At 44.8% G+C, this 25966-nt stretch overlaps 1 protein-coding gene across 1 annotated transcript in view; it reads right to left on the bottom strand.

Annotated features, from left to right (window-relative positions):
* Positions 1 to 24681, bottom strand: part of LOC133755656 (centrosomal protein of 89 kDa-like) — a 32386-nt gene extending 7705 nt beyond the window's left edge. Inside the window, exons 1-5 of the mRNA XM_062185708.1 lie at positions 24574 to 24681; positions 17414 to 17442; positions 15869 to 15911; positions 3835 to 4053; positions 1195 to 1337 (exon numbers count right to left, since the gene is read on the bottom strand). Of these exons, the coding sequence (XP_062041692.1) occupies positions 1195 to 1337; positions 3835 to 3931 (240 nt within the window). The 5' untranslated portion in view covers positions 3932 to 4053; positions 15869 to 15911; positions 17414 to 17442; positions 24574 to 24681. The remainder of the gene's footprint in view (positions 1 to 1194; positions 1338 to 3834; positions 4054 to 15868; positions 15912 to 17413; positions 17443 to 24573) is intronic.
* Between the last annotated feature and the right edge of the window lie 1285 nt (positions 24682 to 25966).

Genomic DNA, 25966 nt, shown 5'->3' with positions numbered 1-25966 from the left:
AAACACCTCCAAGCAATCTCCTGTGGGTTTCTACACTTCTCTCTCCCCAGAGCTCCTTTCTGGTAGCCTAGCCCTGCACATTCTAGTCTCCTCAGCCTCTCCAAGTCTATCCCGTGAACCAGCAAGATCGCTGTGCTGTTCGGGTTCATTGCCTCCGAGCAGAAAGCAGAGGTGATCACAGGCCCACCTATGCCCCTGCTCCCAGGAACTGCAGCCCAGGGCTGCCTGCAGCACGAGGCTGACACACTTCCCTACGGTCTGCCTAGTGCTTCAGTTGTTTATAGCAGGAGGGCAAATCTCACAGGCAAGCAATGGCCCTGACAGGATACTTTCTTGTTGAACAAAAACTTTCCAATGCGTTCACCTTAACATCTACCTCATCACTCATGCATTCAGTCAACATTGTAAACTCATTAAGTCCTTGCAGACATTGTGAAACGATCCTTGTTAAGGATTTTATGGACTAATTACAGAGATAAGTCTTCCAACATACATGAACATAAAACACAGGAAAGTGTACAGGGCAGCAAGCTATCAATCTCTTAAGACCAACACAACAAACAACAACAACAACAAACACCCTGCAATAGTTTAAGAGATATCACTTCCAGCTGTAGTGATCAGAGAAGACTCTCAAAGAGAATGTGGCATTTGCACAGGGCAGAAAAGGAGTGCCTGGGGCGGGTGGGCTGTCCCTGGGCCTGCTTGCACAGCACCCCATAGCCCTGCAGAAGGCTCGGACCTGGGAAGTCTGTTCCCTGAGAACAGGGCCTGAGGTTCTGGTTCTCTTGTACTCCTCACAGCATCTGAGCAGCTTGCTCAGCAAGTCTGTGCAATTGAATTCTGCAGTCATTCCCAAAAAGTAAGAACTCATTTGTTTGTTTTCTGAGTTTGTGCACTGACGAGCACCAACTGTAACCTTGAGAACAGGTCTGAGCATGGAGCAGCAGACAGACTTTTCGTCCGTTATACGTTTCTACATCAGCCCACTGTTTCATATGGAGTGTCTACTGGATGTGTTTGGGAAAGGAAGGCAGGCAACGGAATGATCCTCACAAAGACTATGCTTTGGATGCATCTATTTTTTATACCAGACTATAATAAACAAGAATGCCTGAGAGTTGAGAATCAATTCATCAGTAAGGGATAAAAGAAAACCCGAGAAGCTTGGTTTTTCATAATTGGAAACATTACCTCTTCCTTGGACAAATGCCTAAATTTTGTTTGATATCGACTCAGTTCTACATTCAAACGATGGATGGTCATTTTCAACCCGTCGTTTTCATCCACCAATTCTTGAGCTTGTTTCCTTAGATAAAGTAATTCAGGTTCAGCAACTTCCAAAAAAAATTAAGTTAATATTATAAGAAGTTAATGAAAATTTTATATAATTGCTAATCCTTTTAGGCTTGTATTGGCAGTGAAATGTGTGTGGTAAATAAAGTAACTAACATTGAATAGTTAATTGTTTTTAAAGTTTTTACATGTACAATAATGTAAAATAAAATTTTAAATTGAAAAGAAATAGCCATTGTGTCACATGATAGAAAAATGTATGCACTGGGGATCAGCACTGTGGTGTAGCAGATAAAGTAGCCACCTGCAGGGCCGGCATCCCATATGGGTGACGTTTCGAGGCAGGCTACTCCACTTCCGATCCAGCTCTCTGCTATGGCCTGGGAAAGCAGAAGATGGCCCAAGTCCTTGGGCCCCTGCACCCGTGTAGGAGACCCAGAAGAAACTCCTGGTTCCTGGCTTCAGATCAGTTCAGCTCTAGCCATTGCAGCCATTTGGGGAGCAAGCCAAAGGATGGAAGATTTCTCTCTACCTCTGCCTCTCTGTAATTCTGCCTTTAAAATAAATAAATAAATCTTTAAAAAAAAAAAAAAAAGGAGAAGAAAAAAAGAAAGAAAGGAAAAGAAAACAAAAGAAAAATATTTGCCTAGAAAAATCATGTGCTGTGGTGTAGTGGGTAAAGCTGCTGCCTACAGTGCCAGCCAGCATCCTATATGGGCACCGGTTTGAGTCCCGGCTGCTCCACTTCTCATCCAGCTCTCTGCTATGGCCTGGGAAAGCAGTGTAGGATGGCCTGGGTCCTTGGGCCCCTGCACCTGCGTGGGAGACCAGGAGGAAGCTCCTGGCTCCTGGCTCTGGATGGGCACAGCTCCAGCCATTGCTGCCATTTGGGGAGTGAACCAGCGGATGGAAGACCTCTCTCTCTGCCTCTGCCTCTTTGTGACTCTATCTTTCAAATAAATGAGTCTTTAAAAATAATGGAAATTTTAGAACTTATAATCTTCCCAAATAGCATTGTCCTATTAGAAAAAATAATAGTAAACAGATCCCACAGGGTAACAGCACAAATAACAGTAGGTATCTAGAAATAAATGTGCCTAAGACAAGAAAGATGCAGGGTCTACATGAAGAAAACTTAGGTCATAATATTAGTCTTACAGACATATTAAAAAAAATTGGTGAATATTTTATATAAGCTTAGAGTTAAAAAATGATTTAACACCAAGGTATAAAGTAACAAAAGAAAAAATCCTATAGATTTAGTTGTATTATCATTAAACTAATAAAATATTACATATGTTGACAAATGACTAAAATCTTCAGTATATAAAAAGTTCCCACAAATCAATAAGAAAAACCTGAAGTATATAAATTTAAAGGTAGAAAGTTTATGAAAGAGAAAGAAAATGACCTGTAAGGATATGAAAAAAATTCAAACTCATCAATAATAAAAGAAATACAAACTAAAATATAATTTCTTTCTCTTTGTGTCTATCAAATTAGCAAGGAAAATGCTGGTTAATATGTGGTAAAAGAGACACTTTTATATGATGCTCACAGGGATAAAAACTGACATGAGATACATGTAAGACATTATGCTGGGAAGGGCATTTAGAACAGCAGTTAACACGCCACTTGGGATGCCTGCATCTCATATCAGAGTTTCTGGTTCAAGACCTAGGTCCTCTGCTTCCAACCTAGCTTCCTGCTAATATGCACCTGGGAGGCAGGCATGGGTTAAGTTAACATGATGGGTTAAGTATTTGGGTCCCTGCCACTCCTGCCACCCACACGGGAGACCCAGATTGTGTTCTGGAGGCTCCCGGCTTCATCCTGGTTCAGCCCCAGCTTATGGTATGGGCATTTGGCAAGTGAACCAATGGACAGAAGATTTCTCTGTGTGTCTCATTCTCACTTTCCAGTCAAATTATTAAAATAATATATATATTTTTTTTGACAGGGAGAGTGGATAGTGAGAGAGAGAGAGAGACAGAGAGAAAGGTCTTCCTTTTTGCCGTTGGTTCACCCTCCAATGGCCGCTGCGGCCGGCGCATCTCGCTGATCCGAAGCCAGGAGCCAGGTGCTTCTCCTGGTCTCCCATGGGGTGCAGGGCCCAAGCACTTGGGCCATCCTCCACTGCCTTCCCGGGCCATAGCAGAGAGCTGGCCTGGAAGAGGGGCAACCGGGATAGAATCCGGCGCCCCAACCGGGACTAGAACCCAGTGTGCCAGCGCCGCAAAGTGGAGGATTAGCCTGTTAAGCCACGGTGCCGGCCAAAATAATAATTTTTTAAAATGTTTAAAAGGTACTATGCCAAGCATCAAGTTCCAAGAGAAGTATCAGAATTTCTTTAGCTAAACAATAGTAATGACATAGCAGATGAAACCAAACTTCAAAAAGCATAATATTAATGAAAGAATCTTCAGTATCACATATAAAATAACAATATGTACAACGTACAATGTCAACACGGCAAGAATACAAGGAGTGAAGTGTTACGTATTCCTTAGCAATGGAACAACCGCGCGCCTGGCTCACCTCCCTGAGAGGACGCTTTCTCGGCTTCCTGCAGCGCACAGCTGTCGTCTTCCAGCCTCTTGCATTTTAAATGCAGTTCTCTCATCGCTTCTTTCATTACATGCAGTTCAAGGATAAGTTCTTGATTTTTATTGATCAGGAGCAAATTTTCTTCGCTTAATTCCTTGAACTTTTCTCGGGCTTTTTTTTTACATATCTGACATGCTCCACCAGTTATATCTGAGATGGGATGAGAGAAAGCTTTAACATATTAATTGCTACTTATACCTCTCCATCATAATCTCCTAAGGTTTCATTGCACAAACCATGTGAGCATCTACTTCCTACCAGGCCTGGTGCTGTGGTCTTCTGTCCCTGGAAAGCGAATGGCTGCCCAGGAAAAGGCATGTGCATGGCCGCAAGAGAGATGGCAGAAGGGAGCTGAAAGCAAGCCCTGTGCTTTGTGAGACAGCGTGGAGGCTTCATCTGCAGGTCACCAGGAGTCAGAAAGGGTTTGAGGTGACACCTGAAGGTCAATCGAGCACCTAATGCGCCCCACCCCCACCTGAGAAGGAATCCTGAGACTCGCTATCACACATGCAGGATCCCAGAGCGGGGAGGGTGCTGAGGCCGCACTGCCACGGGAGAGGCAAGGTCCTACACAGGTGTGGGCTGGCAGGGAGCTGGGTGGGAGCACGTGCACAGCGTCCCTTTACTACGCTGTAGGAGCTAGCCCCTTGGGCATGCTGCTGTGCTTGCAGACCTTATCAGCCAGCCTTGTGGTGACTGCAACTTTATGGGTGGAAAGTGGGGCCGGTTGGGCTGCCAGGTGGGCAGTGTCCTTCTGAGGGTGAGAGGGAGGTCGGAATGGAAAGGTGAGACTCAATATGGTGTCACTATGGCTTGCTGTCACACAGGCAGAGGTGTGAAAACTGGAACAATGGATCGCAATGAGATCCAACTGAGAGGCTCCAAGGGTCAGCACTAGAGTGGAGACAGAGAGGAAAGGAAGTATGACAGAAGGTCAGCAGAAAAAACCTGACAGGGATCAGGACTAGGTTGGTGTGGGAAGTAAGGGGGGGAGCAATTCAAGAATGACCACTGTCAAGATAAAAATTATAGGAGGGGGCCAGCGCTGTGGCGTAGCGGGTAAAGCCGTGCCTGCAGTGCCGGCATCCCATACGGATGCCAGTTCAAGTCCCAGCTGCTCCACTTCCTGTCCAGCTCTCTGCTGCGGCCTGGGAAAGCAGAAGATGGCCCAAGTCCTTGGGCCCCCGCACTGGCATGGGAAGACCTAGAGGAAGCTCCTGGCAGCTAGCTTCAGATCAGCGCAGCTCCAGCCATTGCAGCCAATTGGGGAGTAATCCAGCGATGGAAGATTTCTCTTTCTGCTTCTTCTCTCTCTTTCAAATAAATAAATAAATCTTTTAAAAAAACTATAGGAGGCCACTGTTTTGGACTAACCCCTATAGTATGAGCAGACTAAACATGAAAGTGGGGTTACTCAACTGAGCAAGCTGTTACCTGACCTCAGGGAGGAGAAAGAGACAATAACCAGATTTCTCAAATAGGCCTGACAATCTCTAATCCTTATGAAAAGCAGCCCGACCTTAACTAATCAGTTAACTTTCCTATTGTTCTGTCTCCCTGGCCCTGCCTTCCAAGGATAGTAACTTGTAATTGTTTCTGCTTTCTTCAGTCCTCTCTGTCCATAAAGCCAAACTTTTCTGCTCAGCTCACTGGAACCCTCATTCTATTTTTTTACACTTGATCTTAGCCAAAAGGCCGAGAAGCGATCTATTTCTTTAGAATGAAGTATTGCCCCATTCTCCAATCATTAATACAGCCAATTAAGATTTTTAGTTGATAATGCACACCATGGGATGCAGTGATGATGGCTTAAGTGATTGGATTCCTGCCAACCATAAGGGAGATCTGGATTGAGTTCCTGACTCCTGGCTGTTGCCCCAGTTCAGCCCTGGCTGGCCCTTGTAGGCATTTGGAGAGTGAACAAAAAGCCTCAGGAAAAGACTCAAGAAAAAAACTGCAGAGGAGGCGCTTCCGGATCTTGTGGATGGGACACGGAGGACTTGCAGGGAGCCCACCGCGTAGAGAGCCGACCAGGACGGACCGAGCGGCAGGAGAGGAGCCAGAGCCACAGATTCTCGCCAGCGCGGGAACCGAGGAGGGTAAGACAGAGACCTCAGAAACCCGAAAAACTGGGGGGAGGGAAAAGAGGCCTCTCCCTTCACTCACCAAGCAAAACAAAGAGCACCGCGATTTTACATATGTAAAGCGCAGCCAAACTCAGTAACTTTAGCGAAACTGGAGAACACATTGAGGGCTAGGTAAACTCTGTGTGTGGTCCCAGGGGTAGATCAAACGAATACTCACAGAGGCCAGATTTCAACTACCCTCAACTCCACTCCCAACTGAGTCAAAAAAAAAAAAAAAGAGAGAGAGAAAGCGAGCCAGCAAGGAGCAAGAGAGTGAGCAATCTGGGACGCTCTTTACACAGCCTTAAACCTGAAGAGTTTACCTGAAGCACAGCTCTCTGGCCACACCCATCACAGCCCCTAAGGCTCCAACAAAGCAGTCAGCTCACTTAGGGGAATAGTATAACGAGAAAAAAAAAAAACACCACAGCAAATAAAAAAAAACCACCATAAATTATCTCCAACATGACAAACAACAAACATAGAAGCCGAGGTAACAAGAGCAACACTATGACGCCCCCTAGTGAACAAGGCACGCCAATGCAAGATTATGAAGAGGAAGAGATAGAGGGAATGCAAGAAGCAGATCTCAAAAAATTGATAAGAACATTAAGAAGTTCTCAAAAACAAATTCTTGAACTACAGAAATCCTTAATGGACAAGATAGAAAATCTCTCCCGTGAAAATGAAATATTAAGGAGGAATCAAAATGAAATGAAACAACTAGTAGAAAAGGAAATTGAGATAGTGAGAAAAAACCACAATGAAATGAAGAACTCAATAGATCAAATGACAAACACATTAGAGAGCCTTAAAAACAGAATGGGCGAAGCAGAAGAGAGAATTTCGGAATTAGAAGACAGAGAACAGGAAAGGAAACAGTCAAATCAAAGAAAAGAAGAAATCAGAAATCTAAAAAATACTGTCAGGAACCTACAGGATACTATTAAAAAACCCAACATTCGGGTTCTAGGAGTTCCTGAAGGCATGGAAAGGGAGAAAGGGTTAGAAGGCCTTTTTAGTGAGATACTAGCAGAAAATTTCCCAGGTTTGGAGAAGGACAGACATCCTAGTACAGGAAGCCCATAGAACCCCTAATAAACATGACCAAAAGAGAACCTCACCACGACATGTTGTAATCAAACTCACCACAGTGAAACACAAAGAAAAGATCCTAAAATGTGCAAGAGAGAAACGTCAGATTACTCTCAGAGGATCTCCAATTAGACTCACAGCTGACTTCTCATCAGAAACCCTACAAGCCAGGAGAGAATGGCGAGATATAGCCCAGGTACTAAGAGAGAAAAACTGCCAGCCCAGAATATTATATCCTGCAAAGCTCTCATTTGTGAATGAAGGTGAAATAAAGACCTTTCACAGCAAACAGAAATTGAAAGAATTTGTCGCCACTCGTCCTGCCCTGCAAAAGATGCTTAAAGATGTGTTGCATACAGAAACACAGAAACACGGTAACCAATATGAAGGAAGGTAAAGGAAGGAAACCTCACAGCAAAAGACCACAAGAATCTCAAACCAGATATTAGAAAATATCTTTGGCAAATGGCAGGGCAAAGTTACTCCTTCTCAATAGTCACATTGAATGTTAATGGCTTGAACTGTCCAGTTAAAAGACACCGATTGGCTGACTGGGTTAAGGAACAAAACCCATCTTTTTGCTGCTTACAAGAAACTCATCTTTCCAACAATGATCCATACAGACTGAAAGTGAAAGGCTGGAAAAAGATATACCATGCCAACAGAAATGAAAAAAGAGCGGGCGTAGCCATCTTAATATCAGACAACATAAACTTTACCACAAAAACTGTCAGGAGAGACAAAGAGGGGCACTATTTAATGATTAAGGGATCCATTCAACAGGAAGATATAAGGATTGTCAATGTATATGCACCTAATCACAGGGCACCAGCTTATTTAAAAGACTTGTTAAGGGACTTAAAGGGAGACTTAGACCCCAATACAATAGTACTGGGGGACTTCAATACTCCACTCTCAGAGATAGACAGATCAACAGGACAGAAGATCAACAAGGAGGCAGCAGATTTAAATGACACTATAGCCCAAATGGATCTAACAGATATCTACAGAACATTTCATCCTACATCTAAGGACTTTACATTCTTCTCAGCAGTGCATGGAACCTTCTCTAGGATTGACCACATACTAGGCCATAAAGCAAGTCTCAGCAAATTCAAGAGAATTAGAATCATACCATGCAACTTCTCAGACCACAAAGGAATGAAATTGGAAATTAGCAACTCGGGAATCCCCAGAGCACGTTCGAACACATGGAGATTGAACAACATGCTCCTGAATGAACAATGGGTCATAGAAGAAATTAAAAGAGAAATCAAAAACTTTCTGGAAGTAAATGAGGATAACAGCACAACATACCAAAACCTATGGGATACAACAAAAGCAGTATTAAGAGGAAAGTTTATATCAATAGGTGCCTACATCAAGAAATTGGAGAGACACCAAATAGATGAGCTTTCAAGTCACCTCAAGGATCTAGAAAATCTGCAGCAAACCAAACCCAAACCCAGTAGAAGAAGGGAAATAATTAAAATCAAAGAAGAAATCAACAGGATTGAATCAAAAAAAACATTACAAAAAATCAGCCAAACAAGGAGCTGGTTCTTTGAAAAAATAAACAAAATTGACACCCCATTGGCCCAACTAACTAAAAAAAGAAGAGAAAAGACCCAAATCAATAGGATCAGAGATGAAAATGGAAACGTAACAACAGACACCACAGAAATAAAAAGAATCATCAGAAATTACTACAAGGACTTGTATGCCAGCAAACAGGGAAATCTATCAGAAATGGACAGATTCTTGGACACATACAACCTACCTAAATTGAGCCAGGAAGACATAGAAAACCTAAACAGACCCATAACTGACACAGAAATTGAAACAGTAATAAAGGCCCTCCCAACAAAGAAAAGCCCAGGACCAGATGGATTCACTGCTGAGTTCTACCAGACATTTAGAGAAGAACTAACTCCAATTCTTCTCAAACTATTCAGAACAATCGAAAAAGAGGGAATCCTCCCAAATTCTTTCTATGAAGCCAGCATCACCTTAATTCCTAAGCCGGAGAAAGATGCAGCATTGAAAGAGAATTACAGACCAATATCCCTGATGAACATAGATGCAAAAATCCTCAATAAAATTCTGGCCAATAGAATGCAACAACACATCAGAAAGATCATCCACCCAGACCAAGTGGGATTTATCCCTGGTATGCAAGGATGGTTCAACGTCTGCAAAACAATCAACGTAATACACTACATTAACAAACTGCAGAAGAAAAACCATATGATTCTCTCAATAGACGCAGAGAAAGCATTTGATAAAATACAACACCCTTTCATGATGAAAACTCTAAGCAAACTGGGTATGGAAGGAACATTCCTCAATACAATCAAAGCAATATATGAAAAACCCACGGCCAACATCCTATTGAATGGAGAAAAGTTGGAAACATTTCCGCTGAGATCTGGTACCAGACAGGGATGCCCACTCTCACCACTGCTATTCAATATAGTTCTGGAAGTTTTAGCCAGAGCTATTAGGCAAGAAAAAGAAATTAAAGGGATACAAATCGGGAAGGAAGAACTCAAACTATCCCTCTTTGCAGACGATATGATTCTTTATTTAGGGGACCCAAAGAACTCTACTAAGAGACTACTGGAACTCATTGAAGAGTTTGGCAAAGTAGCAGGATATAAAATCAATCCACAAAAATCAAGAGCCTTTGTATACACAGGCAATGCCACGGCTGAGGAAGAACTTCTAAGATCTATCCCATTCACAATAGCTACAAAAACAATCAAATACCTTGGAATAAACTTAACCAAGGACGTCAAAGATCTCTACGATGAAAACTACAAAACCTTAAAGAAAGAAATAGAAGAGGATACCAAAAAATGGAGAAATCTTCCATGCTCATGGATTGGAAGAATCAATATCATCAAAATGTCTATTCTCCCAAGAGCAATTTATACATTCAATGCAATACCAATCAAGATACCGAAGACATTCTTCTCAGATCTGGAAAAAATAATGCTGAAATTCATATGGAGACACAGAAGACCTCGAATAGCCAAAGCAATCTTGTACAACAAAAACAAAGCCGGAGGCATCACAATCCCAGATTTCAGGGCATACTACAGGGCAGTTGTTATCAAAACAGCATGGTACTGGTACAGAAACAGATGGATAGACCAATGGAACAGAATAGAAACACCAGAAATCAATCCAAACACTGACAGCCAACTTATATTTGATCAAAGATCCAAAACTAATCCCTGGAATAAGGACAGTCTATTCAATAAATGGTGCTGGGAAAATTGGATTTCCATGTGCAGAAGCTTGAAGCAAGACCCATACCTTTCACCTTACACAAAAATTCACTCAACGTGGATTAAAGACTTAAATCTACGACCAGAAACCATCAAATTATTAGAGAGCATTGGAGAAACCCTGCAAGATATAGGTACAGGCAAAGACTTCTTGGAAAAGACTCCAGGAGCACAGGCAGTCAAAACCAAAATTAACATTTGGGATTGCATCAAATTGAGAAGTTTCTGTACTTCAAAAGAAACAGTCAGGAAAGTGAAGAGGCAACCGACAGAATGGGAAAAAATATTTGCAAACTATACTACAGATAAAGGGTTGATAACCAGAATCTACATAGAAATCAAGAAAAACCACAACAACGGAACAAACAACCCACTGAAGAGATGGGCCAAGGACCTCAATAGTCATTTTTCAAAAGAGGAAATCCAAATGGCCAACAGACACATGAAAAAATGTTCAAGATCACTAGCAATCAGAGAAATGCAAATCAAAACCACAATGAGGTTTCACCTCACCCCGGTGAGAATGGCTCACATTCAGAAATCTACCAACAATAGATGCTGGAGAGGATGTGGGGAAAAAGGGACACTAACCCACTGTTGGTGGGAATGCAAACTGGTTAGGCCACTATGGAAGTCAGTCTGGAGATTCCTCAGAAACCTGAACATAACCCTACCATACAACCCAGCCATCCCACTCCTTGGAATTTACCCAAAGGAAATTAATTTGGCTAATAAAAAAAGCCATCTGCACATTAATGTTTATTGCAGCCCAATTCACAATAGCTAAGACCTGGAACCAACCCAAATGCCCATCAACAGTAGACTGGATAAAGAAATTATGGGACATGTACTCCATAGAATACTATACAGCAGTAAGGAACAATGAAACCCAGTCATTTGCAACAAGATGGAGGGATCTGGAAAACATCATGCTGAGTGAATTAAGCCAGTCCCAAAGAGACAAATTCCATTTGTTTTCCCTGATCGGCGACAATTGAGCACCAAAGGGGAAACCTGTTGAAGTGAAATGGACACTATAAGAAACAACGACCTGATCAGCTTTTGTCCTGACTATAGATATACAATGTAATACTTTATCCTTTTTAGTATTTGTTGTTGTTGTTGTTGTTCTAGTACTATTGGTTGAACTCTGTAATTAACACACAATTATTCTTAGGTGTTTAAATTTTAACTGAAAAGTGATCCCTGTTAAATCTCAGAGTGGGAAAAGAGAGGGAGGAGATGCACAGTTTGGGACATGCACAATTAGTCTTGCCCCAAAGGATGGAGTTAGTAATGTGCCAGGGGATTCTAATACAATCCCATCAAGGTGGCATGTACCAATGCCATCTCACTAGTCCAAGTGATCAATTTCAGTTCACATTCGATGGCATGGATAGGTCTAAGAAACAAAGGGATCACACAAACAAGTGTCTGCTAATACTAACTGATAGAATCAAAAAGGGAGAGAAAAATCCAGCATGGGAAGTGGGATACACAGCAGACTCATAGAATGGCAGATGTCCTAAACAACACTCTGGCCTCAGAATCAGCCCTTAAGGCATTCGGATCTGGCTGAAGAGCCCATGAGAGCATTGTAGGCATGGAGAGCCAAGATACCATGGAAAAGAAAAAAAGAAGAAGACCTAAATGAAAGATCTCTGTGAGTGAGATCCCAGTGGAAAGAACGGGGCCATCAAAGAAGGAGGTACCCTTCTCTGAAGGGAGGAGAGAACTTCCACTTTGACTGTGACCCTATCGGAATAAGATCAAAGTCAGCGAACCCTAAAGGCTTCCATAGCCCTGGCAACTCATGTCTAGAGCCTAGGGAGATTACTGACGCCATGAACAAGAGTGTCAAATTGTTAAGTCAGCAACAGGAGTCACTGTGTACTTACATCCCATGTGGGATCTGTCCTTAATGTGTTGTCTAATGTGCAGTAATGCTATAACTAGTACTGAAACAGTATTTTTACACTTGGTGTTTCTGCGTGGGTACAAACTGATGAGATCTTTACTAATTATATACTGAAGTGATCTTCTGTATATAAAGATAATTGGAAATGAAAAAAAAAAAAAAACCCTGGTGTTAAATTGGAAATGGCATAGAAAATTAATTAATTGTTAAAAAAATAATATGTAGGATCTCTGCCTTTAATGTGCTGTACACTCTTATTTAATGCTATAACTAGTACTCCAACAGTATTTTTTTTTTTTTTCAATCTGTGTTGCTATATGGGGGCAAACTGTTGAAATCGTTACCTAATTTCCACTAAACTGATCTTTTGTATATAAAGAGAATTGAAAATGAATCATGATGTGATTGGAAGGGGAGAGGGAGCGGGAAAGGGGAGGGTTGGGGGTGGGAGGGAAGTTTTGGGAGGGGGAAGCCATTGTAACCCATGAGCTGTACTATGGAAATTTATATTCATTAAATAAAAGTTAAAAAAAAAAAAAGATTTTTAGTTAAAGGTGTTGTAATTTGGTCCTTTGACACTGACCCTGACAAGGAACACAAAGTGAAGGAGAAGAGTGGGGATGGAAGGGAGAGGAGCAGGCAACTCGGGTTACGATGTGGGCCCAGAGCTCCAAGGGCAACCTCAGCTGGAGAGAGTCAGTGAGGAGCTGTCAGCACCAGAAGAGAAACAGAGTCAGAAAGGATTTGAACAAGGAATTGATGCTATTGCACACTCTGGAAGGCAGCTGCTGATGGCCTAAGTACTTGGGTCCCCACCATCCACTTGGGAGACCCAGAATGAGTTCTGGGCTCCTGACTTTAGCCTGGCTTCACCCCAGCTCTTGTTGGTATTTGGGAAGTGAACTATCTCTCTCTGCCTTTCAAATAAATTAAAAACAAAATTAAGAGGCCAGTGTTGTGGCACAGTGGGTTAAACTGCCACCTGCAGTGCTGGCATCCCATATGCAAGTGAGTTTGAGTCCCAGCTGTTCCACTTCCAATCCAGCTCCCTGCTAATGCACCTGGGAAAGCAGCAGAAGATGGCACAAGTACTTGGGCCCCTGCACCCCGGTGGGAGTCTCGGATGAAGTTCCTGGCCTGGCTCCTGGCTATGGCCTGGCCAAGCTCTGGCCACTGGGGCCATTTGGGGAGTGAACCAATGATGGAAGACTTCTCTCTCTGACTCTGCCTCTCTCTGTGTGTAACTCTGCCTTTCAAATAAATAAATAAATAAATAAATAAATCCTTTAAAAAATTTTAAAAGTAGGAATAGCAATAAAAGTTGGAGGACAACAGAGATAGGTATTCTATGGAGAGACACTCATTCTAAATATGGAGTAAAATAGTTAGCTGTGCAGGAGGTCATAAACCACATGGCCCTGCCCTCTGCAATTCTATCCTATTTGTCTGTCAGACCCTTTCCAAGGATACCCAATTTTCATCTGGGACCTGAGGAAGGGCTGCCAAGTAAAAATGCATATTAAGCTCCACGTGAAATTTCAGGGAGGTGTCACAAACTCCCGGGTGATGACACTACCTCATAAAAGAAGGCACTGGAACGTGCTTGCTCTCTTCCAAAGAGAGAAGGTGTTGAGGGTGTTCCTTCTCTACTTCCTCTCCCTCATCCTCTTCTCTCTTTGGCCCACTCTAACTACGCCTGTGTGTGTGTTTGCTTTCTTACCTTCTGAATAAACTTTATCACCTTGTGCACTATATATGTGCCTGTGCTTGAAATACTTTTTAAGTAAGAGCTAAGGACCTAGATTAATAAAATTAAACCCTACTTCTCCCACATCAAAAGGAGGGCACACCTCCCAGTAGAGGTAGAGGCAGATGTCCCGTGAACAGACAAGAGTGGGAGAGCTGGGGGCTTCAGAGAGCCTCTCCTGACCCAACATACATACACCCAGTCCCTAGAACACGAAAGGACAGGCTAAGAAATGGGTAATCCCACAGTTACACTGGACACAAGAACGGAACCACAAGGAATTCCAGAGGGAAAACAGAGGAGATTAGATTGAAGACAAAGCCACGGCCTACAAAGTACAAGAGGTGAGTCACAAAAAGGGGAGTGGTTGCAGGGATACACCTTGACCTGGTAGGAGCAGTGACACCACACAGCCTGCAAAGAGCTGAGGCAGGGCTAGTTACAGCACAAGAGCAGAAGTAGCAAGGGAATCACCTCCCTGGGCCGGGCAGCACCAGTAAAATGTGGGCCCCTCCCCGGGCAGGACATTCAGAATCTGAGGTCAGAGACGCAAGGTAGGTCAGGGGTCTGTAGAAGCCCAGGAGGAAGAGAGGGATCCCACATCGCCTGGCTGATTGTACATCCTGCCCCTGCCTGTCAGTCACAGGAGACAAGCTGCACACCTGGCAGTCTGGCTGGTCTCCCCTCTCCAAGCAGCCTGTAGTGGACACACAACATCCTAGACAGGCCTCTAGGGACCAGGATGTGCCTACACCATAAAGCATCAAGTAACTGAGCCAAGAGATGCACCAAAGTCAAACAAGAAAGGAAAGAGGGGCTGCAGCCCAGACAGTAACACCGGAATGAGTGTAGTAGGATTCTCAGAGATACAAGTCAGTATCGCACCAGAGTCAACATTTTGATTAATAACATAAATTCAAGTCATGGGCTAGACAGCAGAATACCTGTAACATAGAATGGACCTAACTTATGGACCAGAAGCCAGAGTTCTGGCGGTCTCCCAGAGTATGGCCCTAAAGATGTTGAGACAGAGGGTGAAAATCACTCCAATCTGACCTGGAGGATGAACGGTGGGGGTATAGACAGGGTTTGGGTTTGTCTCTCAAAGGCTCACGTGACAGAGGCGTGGTCCCCAGTGTGATCATATGAAAAGGTGGTGGGGCCTTTAAGTGGTGAAGGGGGGGGGGATGGCTGTCGTCCTTGGAAGCGATCAAGAGAATTCCTACAGGAGCCCCGGGCAGCTCCTGCGAGAGCGAGCTGTTACAGAAGAGTGAGCCTGACCGCAGAAGCCCTCTGATGTCCTGTTTCACCGTGTGATTCCTCTCACACATGTCCCCCGCTCCCACTCCCTCACATGCTGCCTGCCACATAGCCCTGACCAGAGGTTGAACAAAGCAGGCCACTTGACTTTAGACTGTTATCCTCCAAAACTATGAGCTAAATCAGCCTCTTTGCTTTATGCGTGATCCAGGCTCAGGTATTCAGGTATCCCACATGGGATGCCGGTTCATGTGTCAGAGGCTCCGCTTGTGATCCGGGTCCCTACTAATGGCCTGGGGAAAGCAGTGGAAGATGGCCCAACTGTTTGGGCCTCCGCCACCCACGTGGGAGACTCAGATGAAGCTCCTGCTTCGTCCTGGCCATTAAGGCCATCTGAGGAGTGAACCAGAGGATGGAAGATATTTCTATTTCTCCCTCTCTCTGTAACTCTTTCAAATAAATAAATCTTTAAAAAAAAAAAAAAAAGTAAGCTCTTCAATCATAACAACATTCAAAAGGCCAATACCTGGGGAGGGTGAAAGCTTTTCACACAACGACACCTCTTCATCCTAGGAAGGAAAAACGCAAGAGTATGAACACAGAGCTTCCCACCTCCCAAAAGTGGACACGGGCAACTGGGACGTCACTCTTCAGGTGTTATCAGCACACCTCCCCCTTCATTTTGCCTCCTGTGGTTTGGTGTGTTTTTGTTTTTGTTTTTGCTTTAGAAACTTGAGTGTCCAATGTTTTTTTGCTTTTGTTTTTGAGAGCCCAACAGAGAACTCCCACCTGCTGATTCACACCCCAGACACCAGCATCAGCTGGGACTGAGTTGGGCTGAAGCTGGGAGCCAGGAATGGAATCTGGATCTCCTCCAGGGTTGTCAGGAACCCAATCACTTGAGTTACGGCCACTATGTTCCATGGTCTGCAGTAGCAGGAAGCTGGAGTCAGGCATCAAACCCATGCATCTTAACCACCAGGCCAGATTCCCATACCTCTACTGCTTTATATAAGTGACTCAAACCTGCAGGGTCTTTCTTCCTGGTGGGTTCTCTGAGGCAGCGAGGGAAGTCCTATCTGCACCCTCCACCTGCCTTTTTGCCTGTGAGTTCAGTGACTGGGTCCTTTCACACAGTCATAGGAGCAACAGGCCATCCGTTTACTTTCCAAAACATGTGAGAGGAGGCCCTTGGCCTAGCAGTTAAGACACCCACATCCCACCATCAGAATACCTGGGTTCAGTGCCTGGATCCAGCTCCTAACTCCAACTCCCACTGACACGGACCCTGGGAGGCAGCAGTGGCTCAAGTAAGTGGGTTCCCGCTACACATGTGACCTGGACTGAGTTCCCAACTCCCAGCCTCATCCTGGCCCGGCCCAGCCCAGCCTGTTGCAGGCATGTGTAGAGGGAACTAGCAGATGGGATCTCCCTCTCGATTGCTCTCTCTGCTGCTAAAACAAACAAACAAACAAACAAAGCGCATGATATGGCTCAAACGCAGAGCAGAGATGCGCAAGGCAGACGCCAAATGGGCCATTTCACATTTTTGCCATGTGCAAAAAGGACCCCACCAAATGCAGTGAGGCAAGTTTTAAAAATGCTGACAAAAGAATATAAAAAACCTTGCTTCTCAATCCACACTTAGAGGAAGAGGAAGCCTTTAAACTTTTGTTGATTTTTCCATTACACATTAGTATTACAGGAAGCTTAAAATTTCTGCTGAAAAAGCAGATAAGTGTATAAGTTCTACTAGAAATGTTCAATTTTTAAATTAGTATGACATCACATTATTAAAAACTTAAATTGCAACTATTTCCATGTTTTCAAGGTAGTTACTGTGTATTCATTCTAGAAATTATGTGATTTTAAACCTTTCAGTACTTTGCTTTCATTATTAAAGTATGGAAAACAAAAGTTTCCTCGTTGACTTAAAAGTATTTAAAAGAAACATTCAAGAAGAAAGGACACTTAAGGGAAGATTTTCTTCCCCCCACAATCATAGGAGATGCTTAAAAATTATGGAGGAAATTCTATCTACTGAGAATATCAGGTTTTTTAAAAATCTTACCTTTAAATTTAGAACCACATGTGTATCATCTGAGTAAGAAAAAAAGGAAAAAAACTTTTAAAAGCAGATAAATCAGACAGCTCAGAAGACTTAAATCACAGAAACTCAGCTTCTGCACCAAGGAGGACATGGGTGTGGCGAGCGGGGAACGGGTGAGGCAGGGAGCCTGCCTCTGCTTTGCCCATGGCTCTTCACAATGCTTGTTCACGTGCACCTCTGGTGGCACACGTGATTGTGGAACCAAGGCCAAACGTCACCGGGAACCCTGAGTCCTTGCCGTGCTGGGCCCCTCCCCCTGTGCTCGCCACACATCCACCTACTGTTGTTCAGATGGGCTCAGGCTGACTCCTCTCATGGCTCTGCTTAGAAGTAGCATCCAACTGGGCCAGAAAAATAGGATGGGATTTCAAAGAGTTCATGGAAAATGAATTAAAGTCTATTGCAGTGCAAAAAAAGAAAGAAAAATCTGAAATCCACATAGTTGTGTTTCTTTTTTTTTTTTTTTTTTTTGACAGGCAGAGTGGACAGTGAGAGAGAGAGAGAGACAGAGAGAAAGGTCTTCCTTTGCCATTGGTTCACCCCCCAAGTGGCTGCTACAGCTGGCGCGCTGTGCCGATCTGAAGCCAGGAGCCAGGTGTTTCCCCCTGGTCTCCCATGCGGGTGCAGGGCCCAAGGACTTGGGCCATCCTCCACTGCCTTCCCGGGCCACAGCAGAGAGCTGGACTGGAAGAGGAACAACCGGGACAGAATCCGGCGCCCCAACCGGGACTAGAACCTGGTGTGCCGGCGCCACAGGTGGAGGATTAGCCTGGTGAGCAGCGGCGCCAGCCCATAGTTGTGTTTCTTAAAAAAATTTTTTTTAAAGATTCCTTTATTTATTTGGAAGTCAGAGTCACAAAGGGAGAGAGATAGATCCCACACCCACTGGTTCACTCCCCAAACAGTCACAACGGCTGGGGCTGTGCCAGGCCAAAGGCAGGAGCCAGCAGCTTCTTCTGGGTCTCCCACAGGGTGCAGGGGCCCAAGCCCTTTGGCCATCTTCAACTGCTTTCCCAGGCCATAGCAGAGAGCTGGATTGAAGCACCTGGGACACTGAACTGATGCCCATATGGGATGTCAGTGTCACAGACAGAAGTTTTACCAGCTATGCCATAATGACGGCCCAAAACAATTTTTTTTAATAATACTTTTCATTTAACTTTTGGAAGTCCCCTCATCATTGTTCCTTGAAAAAAACTGCTCAAATGATGAAGGTGATGTATACTCTGTTGCACTGAAATGCTGGACGTGACTTTAACTTTCTACTGTTAGCTTACAAAGCATAATAACTGGCTGAAAATACATTAGAAACCAATGTACCAAATACAAAGGGCACAATCTCTACAGAATTCACAAAACAGGGGTTGGCACTGTGGTGTAGCAGGTAAAGCTGCCGCCTGCAGTGCCAGCATCCCATATGGACGCCAGTTTGAGTCCCAGCTGCTCCACTTCCAATCCAGCTCTCCGCTAAGGCCTGGGAAAGCAGTAGGAGATGGCCCAAGTCCTTGGGACCCTGCACCTGCATGGGTGACCTGGAAGAAGCTCCTGGCTTTGGATTGGTGCAGCTCTGGCCATTGCAGCCAATTGGGGAGTGAACCAGTAGACAGAAGACTCTCTCTCTCTCTCTCTCTCTGCCTCTTCTTCTCTCTCTGTAACTCTGCCTTTCAAATAAATAAATCTTTTTTAAAAATTCACAAAAAAAGCAAAAATGATTAAAGACACATGAAAATTCTAAATCTACTTCCTTATTTGTTACAATTACCAAGAGTTGAACAGTTAATCATTAAAGAGCTTTTTTTGTTTTGTTTTTACTAAAATATGATTTTTTTAAAGACTCATTTATTGGGGCACCACTTGCAGCGCCAGCATCCCATATGGACTCTGGTTGGAGTCCCATCTGCTCCACTTCTGATCCAGCACTCTGCTACCACCTGGGAAGGCAGCAGAAGATGGCCCAAGTTCTTGAGCCCCTGAACCAGCATGGGAGACCTGGAGCAGACTCCAGGCTCCTGGCTTTGGATCGGCTCAACTCCAGCTGTTGAAGCCATTTGGGGAATGAAACAGCATATAGAAGACCTCTCTCTCTCGCTGCCTCTGCCTCTGTAACTCTTTCAAATAAATAAACAAATCTTAAAAAAAAAAAAAAAAATTGGACCAGCACTGTGGCACAGTGGGTTAAAGCCCCAGCCTGCAGTGCCCACATCCCATATGGGAGCTTATTTGGCTTGTTTGGGTCTCAGCTGCTCCACTTTTGATCCAGCTCTCTGCTATCGCCTGGCAAAGCAGTGGAAGACGGCCCAAGTCCTTGAAGACCTCTCTCTCTCTCTCTCTCTCTCTCTCTCTCTCTGCTTCTGCCTCTCTGTAACTCTGCCTTTCAAATACATAAATAAATCCTTAAAAATAAAAGATTTGAAAGGCACAGTGACAGTAGAGAGGGAGAAACAGACAGAGACAGAGAGAGCTCTCCCATTCTCTGCTTCACTCTCCAAATGGCCACAACCACCAAGGCTGGGCCAGGCTGAAGCTAGGAGCCCAAAACTGCATCCAAGTCTCTCATGTGGGTGGCAGGGGCCCAAGTACTTAGACCATCTTCCTCTGCTTTCCCAGGTGCATTAGCAGAGAGCTGGATCAGAAGCAGAGCAGCTGGGACTCGACCCAGTGCCCACATGGGATAACGGTGTCCTAAGTGGCATCTAACCTGCTGCGGTGCCACCATGCCAGCCCTGATGAACTGCTTTTAAGCAAACTGTTATCAGGTCAAATGTCCCGGGACAACTTAGACTGTCAACTGGTAAAACCCTACCCTTTTCTTCCACATCCAGCACAGTGAAACCTCCTCTCCTTGCCGCCTTCTCTAAGGCAAACAACACTAACTGCTCCCCTGGTCTTTGTGCCCACCTCCACTCCTTGGTGTTCCAGAGAACAGTCCGCTGAACATACCCTCCTCCACTATTGGAATGTGGGGGGAAGAGCCTATGGCTCTGTCATCTCTGATACACAGTAGGGACGCTAAATAATTTCTGATGAGTGAACATTTCAAGTGATAAATAATACATTCACATCCTTAAAATAAATAACATCCTTAAAACAGTTTTGATACCATCCCCTACAATGCTACATTGGGTCTTATTGCTTCTATAAATTTAATGGAGTTTTCTAGGTCCTCTTTAAATTCTTCACAAAATAGAGTGGTGCCAATATGGAAATAAATTAAGAAGAAAGAGAAAATGCTGAGGCTGGTGCTGTGGTGCAGTGGGGTAAGCATCAGTCTGCAGCACCAGCATCCCATAAGGGTGCCGGTTCAATTCCTGACTGCTCCACTTCTGATCCAGCTCCCCACTAATGCGCCTGGGAAAGAAGTGGAGGATGGCCAAGTCCTTGGGCCACTACATCCATGTCGGAGACCTAGAAGAAGCTCCTGGCTTCAGATCGGCTCAGCTCTGACCATTGCAGCCAATTGGGGAGTGAACCAGCAGATGGAGGACCACTCTCTCTCTGTCTCTACCCCTCTCTGTAACTCTTTTTCAAATAAATAAAAATAAATCTTTTAAAAAAAATTGAGAGAAAATTCTGGCAGTTCCAGAAGCTGGGTGATAAGCAGGTGGGAGTTCATTCCAGTCTTCTCTCTACTTTTGTCCATGTTCAAAATTATAATAAACGGTTTAAAAGGAAAATTCAAATATTTTCCCCAAGAAACTAATAATTTCTCTAGTATCTTAGTTATCACTTATCAGAAAAAGAATATGATGGAAATCAAAGCTACGCTTTCCATCACCCAAGTTCTCTTTGGTATGGTGCGTCTGTGCTGCTCCTTTGACTGATGTACACATTTCTTCCCCATTTCCTTATTTCATCCGTCACAGATTTCCACAGTCTTCCCTTCTGCAATGCTATCATGGGCTAGGAGTACACACAATTAAAACAACACAAGTCTTCCACATGGGCATCCTATTGCAAAGATTATCATGCTAGGGACCGTCCCAACCTTTACAGAAATACATTCCTGTTGTCAAAAGTTTTAATGGGGGTGGGCACTGTGACACAGGTTAAGCCACCCTTGGGATGCCTGGTCCCACACTGGAGTGCTGATTCAAGTCCCAGCTACTCTGCTTCCAATCTAGCTCTGTATTCATGTGCCAAGACAGAGTGGATGAAGACTAAGGGAAGGCACTGGGATACACACGTGTCATTCCACTTATCCTTACTGTAACCTGACAAGAGAGACCGTCCCAGACGGTGTCGAAGAAGGGTGCAGTCACTTCACTATGCTTCTTGTCACCCGGAAATGACAGAGGGGAAAACTGGAACACTGAGAGCCACAGAAAGGTTCCTGACATGTTGTCTGTGGATCACCCACATCAGACTCCCCAGGCACTTGCTGCAAAGACAGCTGAGGGCCTGGCCCGGGGCCACAGAATTAGAATTTGACATATGGAGATTTTCCACCAGTGACCAGAGCCTTTCAATGCCTTCCACAAACCAAGGACCACTGCAAGAGCTGCAATCCCGCACAGCCAGCACCTGTGCTCCAAGCTCATGTTTCAGGATCCACCTGTCACTGCCTGCTTGTTACAACATTTTATCCCTGCCAGAGGCATCAGACGCTTCATCGGTAGAGGGCGCTGGAGAGACACAGGAGAGAAGAATTTGCCTCAGGATTAGACTTCTTTTCCCTGTGCTTTTTTTTTTTTTTTTTTTTTTTTTTTGGTGGCCAGCAACCGCAGCAGCTGCCCATGGGTGGCTTCCCTTGACACACCCTACCTGAGAGGACAGCACCTTAACTGCCTGTGGCAGGCCATGGCTACCCTCTCTCCAACAAGGTCTGGACACCAGCTCTGGGTAAGGCTCTCCCGGGTTTCTCTCCTCTCAGAGACTGCATCAGCAGCCTAGGGAGCAGCTGCTGGTGCTGCGTTCTTGAGTGTTCTCTTTACCTCTCAGTAGGCAATCCTGCTGTAATCAATAATTCTTTATTGGAGGAGGCTTCACAAAGTTCAAAGACATGAATGGCTGACACAGGGATTAGTCGCCACTGGAACGCCCTCATCCCTCATCAGAGTGCCTGGTTGGACTCCTGGCTCCTCTGCTTCTGATCCAGCTTCCTGCTAATGTGTGCCTGCCCTCTGGGAGGCAGCGGAACACGGCCCAAGTCCTTGGGTATCTGTCATCCATGTGGGAGACCTGGATGGACTTCCAGGCTCCTAGCACTGGCCTGGCCCAGTCCTGGCTGTTGCAAGTATCTGGGGAGTAAATGGGCAGATGAAGATGTGTCTCTGCCTCTCTTTCAAATAAAATTAAAATAAATATTCTTTAAAAATCCACAGAAAACTGAATTAAAAGATAAGTTTATTTTGGTGCAATAAAGTTAAAATCCTTGTGAGTTTTAGCCTAACGTCCAGTTTTCATGAACTTTTTGAAGATTTCCTACATTAAATTTTCTCTCTTTAGTTACTTTTGAGTTCTGTCTCTTGACTGGATCCTGATTTATAGGTGACACATCAGGCCACCTAGCAGAGATGTCATAAAACAGAGGGGGGCCGGTGCTGTGGTGTAGTGGGTAAAACCCCACCTGCAGTGTCGGCATCCTATATGCTGGTTCTAGTCCTGCTGCTCCACTTCTGATCCAGCTCTCTGCTATGGCCTAAGAAAGCAGTGGAAGATGGCCCAAGTCCTTGGGCCCCTGCACCCGCATGGGAGACAAAGAGGCTCCTGGCTTTGGATCAGCGCAGCTCCAGCCATTGTGGCCAATTGGAAATGGACCAGCGGATGGAAGACCTCTCTCTCTCTGCCTCTCCTCTCTCTGTATAACTCTTTCAAATAAATAAATAAATCTTAAAAAAAAAAAAAAAGAAAGAAAGAAAACAGAGGAAGAGGCCACACAGACATAGGAAGATCTTTAGGATGCACTGTGAGATGAAAGAGACAGGGGATACTGTGTGGCACAGTGGGTCAGTTAAACCATCACTTGGGACACCTGCATCTTATATCAGAGTGCTGAATTGATTCCTGGCTATTCTGCTTACAATCTATCTTCTGGCTAACGCATCTGCACCTGGGAAGGCAGCATGAGATGGCTCAGGTGCTTGGGCCCCTGCCACCCATGTGGGAGACCTGGATGGCATTTCAGACTCCTGGTTTCAGCCTGGCCCACCACCTAGCCATTGTGGTCATTGTGGAGTGAACCTGTGGATGGAAGATCTTTTTCTGTTTTCTGTCACTATGCCTTTCAAATATATAAATGAGAGAGGGGGGGGGGGGAGGAAGGAAGAAAAAGAAGAGAAGAAAAAAGGCAGGTAACAAAATAGTATGTATCTTATATACACATACTTAAAACTGCTAAAAATCATCATCTATGGGAGTATAAGATTTGTATTCGATTTTTTTTTTTTTGCAAAGACAGATATTTCTTCTCTAATTAAAGAAGAGATACACTTTTTACATGGATTCAATATTCCAGTGTTACTAGGCTAGCATTCTGTCTTCCAGTCACAAAGTCTAAGAGTTTCTGGAGCCCAGGCAGCTCCAAGGGCCCTGATAAAGGAGTTTCCTTTTGCTCACTATGTGTCAGGCTCTCTCACTTCCTAGATGTAAGGTACCTCTTGGGAAACTGAAAACTGTGTCCTACCATGCCATAATGTGCTGCCTTCTCTCTCTCATTGTGCCAAATAAAATACATAAGGACTGGTAATGCTCACGTACAGAACTGAATTGGAAATACCTCCACCCACCCACTCACCTAACAGCCCTCGCCCTGGGCCCAGCATGGAAGACTGGACAGATGATCTTATCCACTCATTCCAGGGAGCACCAGGCACCAGGAAGCCGAGGAAAGGTACAGGCAGAGCTTCATGGCAGAGCCAGGAACCCTCTTCCCCCCACCCTGGTCATGGGTCCCCTCACAGCTCAGGGAGCAGACAACAGGGGCTGTGAGCACCCTGTACTTGGGGCAACTGACTGAGTGCTTATTTTCAATGAAAATAAATTTTAAAATATAATCCTAGTTAAAACATCATAGAGCCACAGTATGGAGGGGAGATGCCTGCATCCCCCCAAAGTCACCATTGCTTATGGCAACAAACTGCTCTTACGTTTTGAAGTTATTTGCTTTTTGGTTGGTTGCTTACCTTTCCGTTGTGCATACTGTGGTGCAGGAGGTGAGCCTGGAAATCCATCTGGCTCACACGGATTTTCATCGTCGTCACTGTCCACCCACTGTGACAAAAGCACCTTCTGTTATTACAAAAGACAAAGGAGGAGTAAATACATGGCAAATGTCACCAGTATAAAATGTCCTCCTAACAAACTCAAAGGTCTTCTTTCACATTCTTTCTACTGCTATCCCTAGCCCTAAGCAACTAAGGTGTTTTCCTCCTTGAGACACAAAAGCCTACACTGGTGGGGCCAGATGAGCCTTCAGGCCTGGGAAAAGCCTGATTGGCTGGCAAAGGCATTGCCATCCAGCTTTTGCTGAGGCCGTACAAGGCTTCACATCCCACCCCTGCTGCCCGGGGAAGCTTCCCTTCCTCATTCCTGCTGGGGAGCTCAGCACAGCACCCAACACCATCTTACCTGGTGCAGTAGTGACCAGTAATACCTGATCAGTGCTACTGACACTGTTACTCACTTGTCCATGGGACAAGAATGGCTGACCTGCTGGGAGAAGCTTCATCCAGGCACTTGTGTGGCTCAAGGCCTATCACGTGTGCTGACCAGGTGAGTCTACTGTACATGTGGCTTCCTGGGAACAGAACCCCTCTCTCTGTGAGCTACTCCCATGTGGGAGTCGGAAATGGTAACAGCCACAGAGGTGTCCCTCAGAGACCCCGGGCAGGAATGGGTCTGTCACTGACAAGGAAGAACACTTCTAACAGCAAGGAGCAGGGATAGAGGCTGCCCAAGAGGAAGATCAGGGTAAACTAGGATCAGAGCTCTTGGGGTTGGCTTCCTGTCTGCCACCCTGAATCTTTGGTAAAATCTTGCTTCCGCAATCTGCTTAGCTTACTACACTGTGCTACAGGCAATGGAGGGCCACCCCACGGGCTGGCAGGAAGGTAGTGGCAACCACCAGCAATATAACTGTGAGAGGGGGTATTTCAGAGCCAACAGCTAAGGCCACGAGGTCCACCAAGCCCTGCACACATGGCCTTCAAGGTGACCCCACTCAGGAGCAGCAGACAGGTCTGTCAATCTAGTCATCATTTGAAGGAAGAAAACAAATGACCCCTGGCTTTTTATCTTTCAGAAACAAACTCCCTGCTCACCCTGTCAAAGACATATTAAGCTGTTCACTATCATTGAGGAAATGTAACACTGATCAGAGACTCAAATGGCATCCTGAAGACACCCTGTATGGAAAACTACTTGGTAGAACCTACTGGTACTGAGGTAGCTCATGTATATCCCAACCCTCAGTGTACACCACCAGAAGTATGGACATCAAAGGACACATCCATCAAAGTCCTCAGTAGCACTACTCCTGAGAGCCTATAACTGGAAACCAAGTATCTGTCAGAGGCA

The sequence above is a fragment of the Lepus europaeus genome, unplaced genomic scaffold, assembly GCF_033115175.1.
Source record: "Lepus europaeus isolate LE1 unplaced genomic scaffold, mLepTim1.pri SCAFFOLD_664, whole genome shotgun sequence".
NCBI lineage: Eukaryota > Metazoa > Chordata > Mammalia > Lagomorpha > Leporidae > Lepus > Lepus europaeus.
The sequence above is the reverse complement of the archived record's forward strand: the minus strand, read 5'-3'. Positions and strand labels throughout refer to the sequence as shown.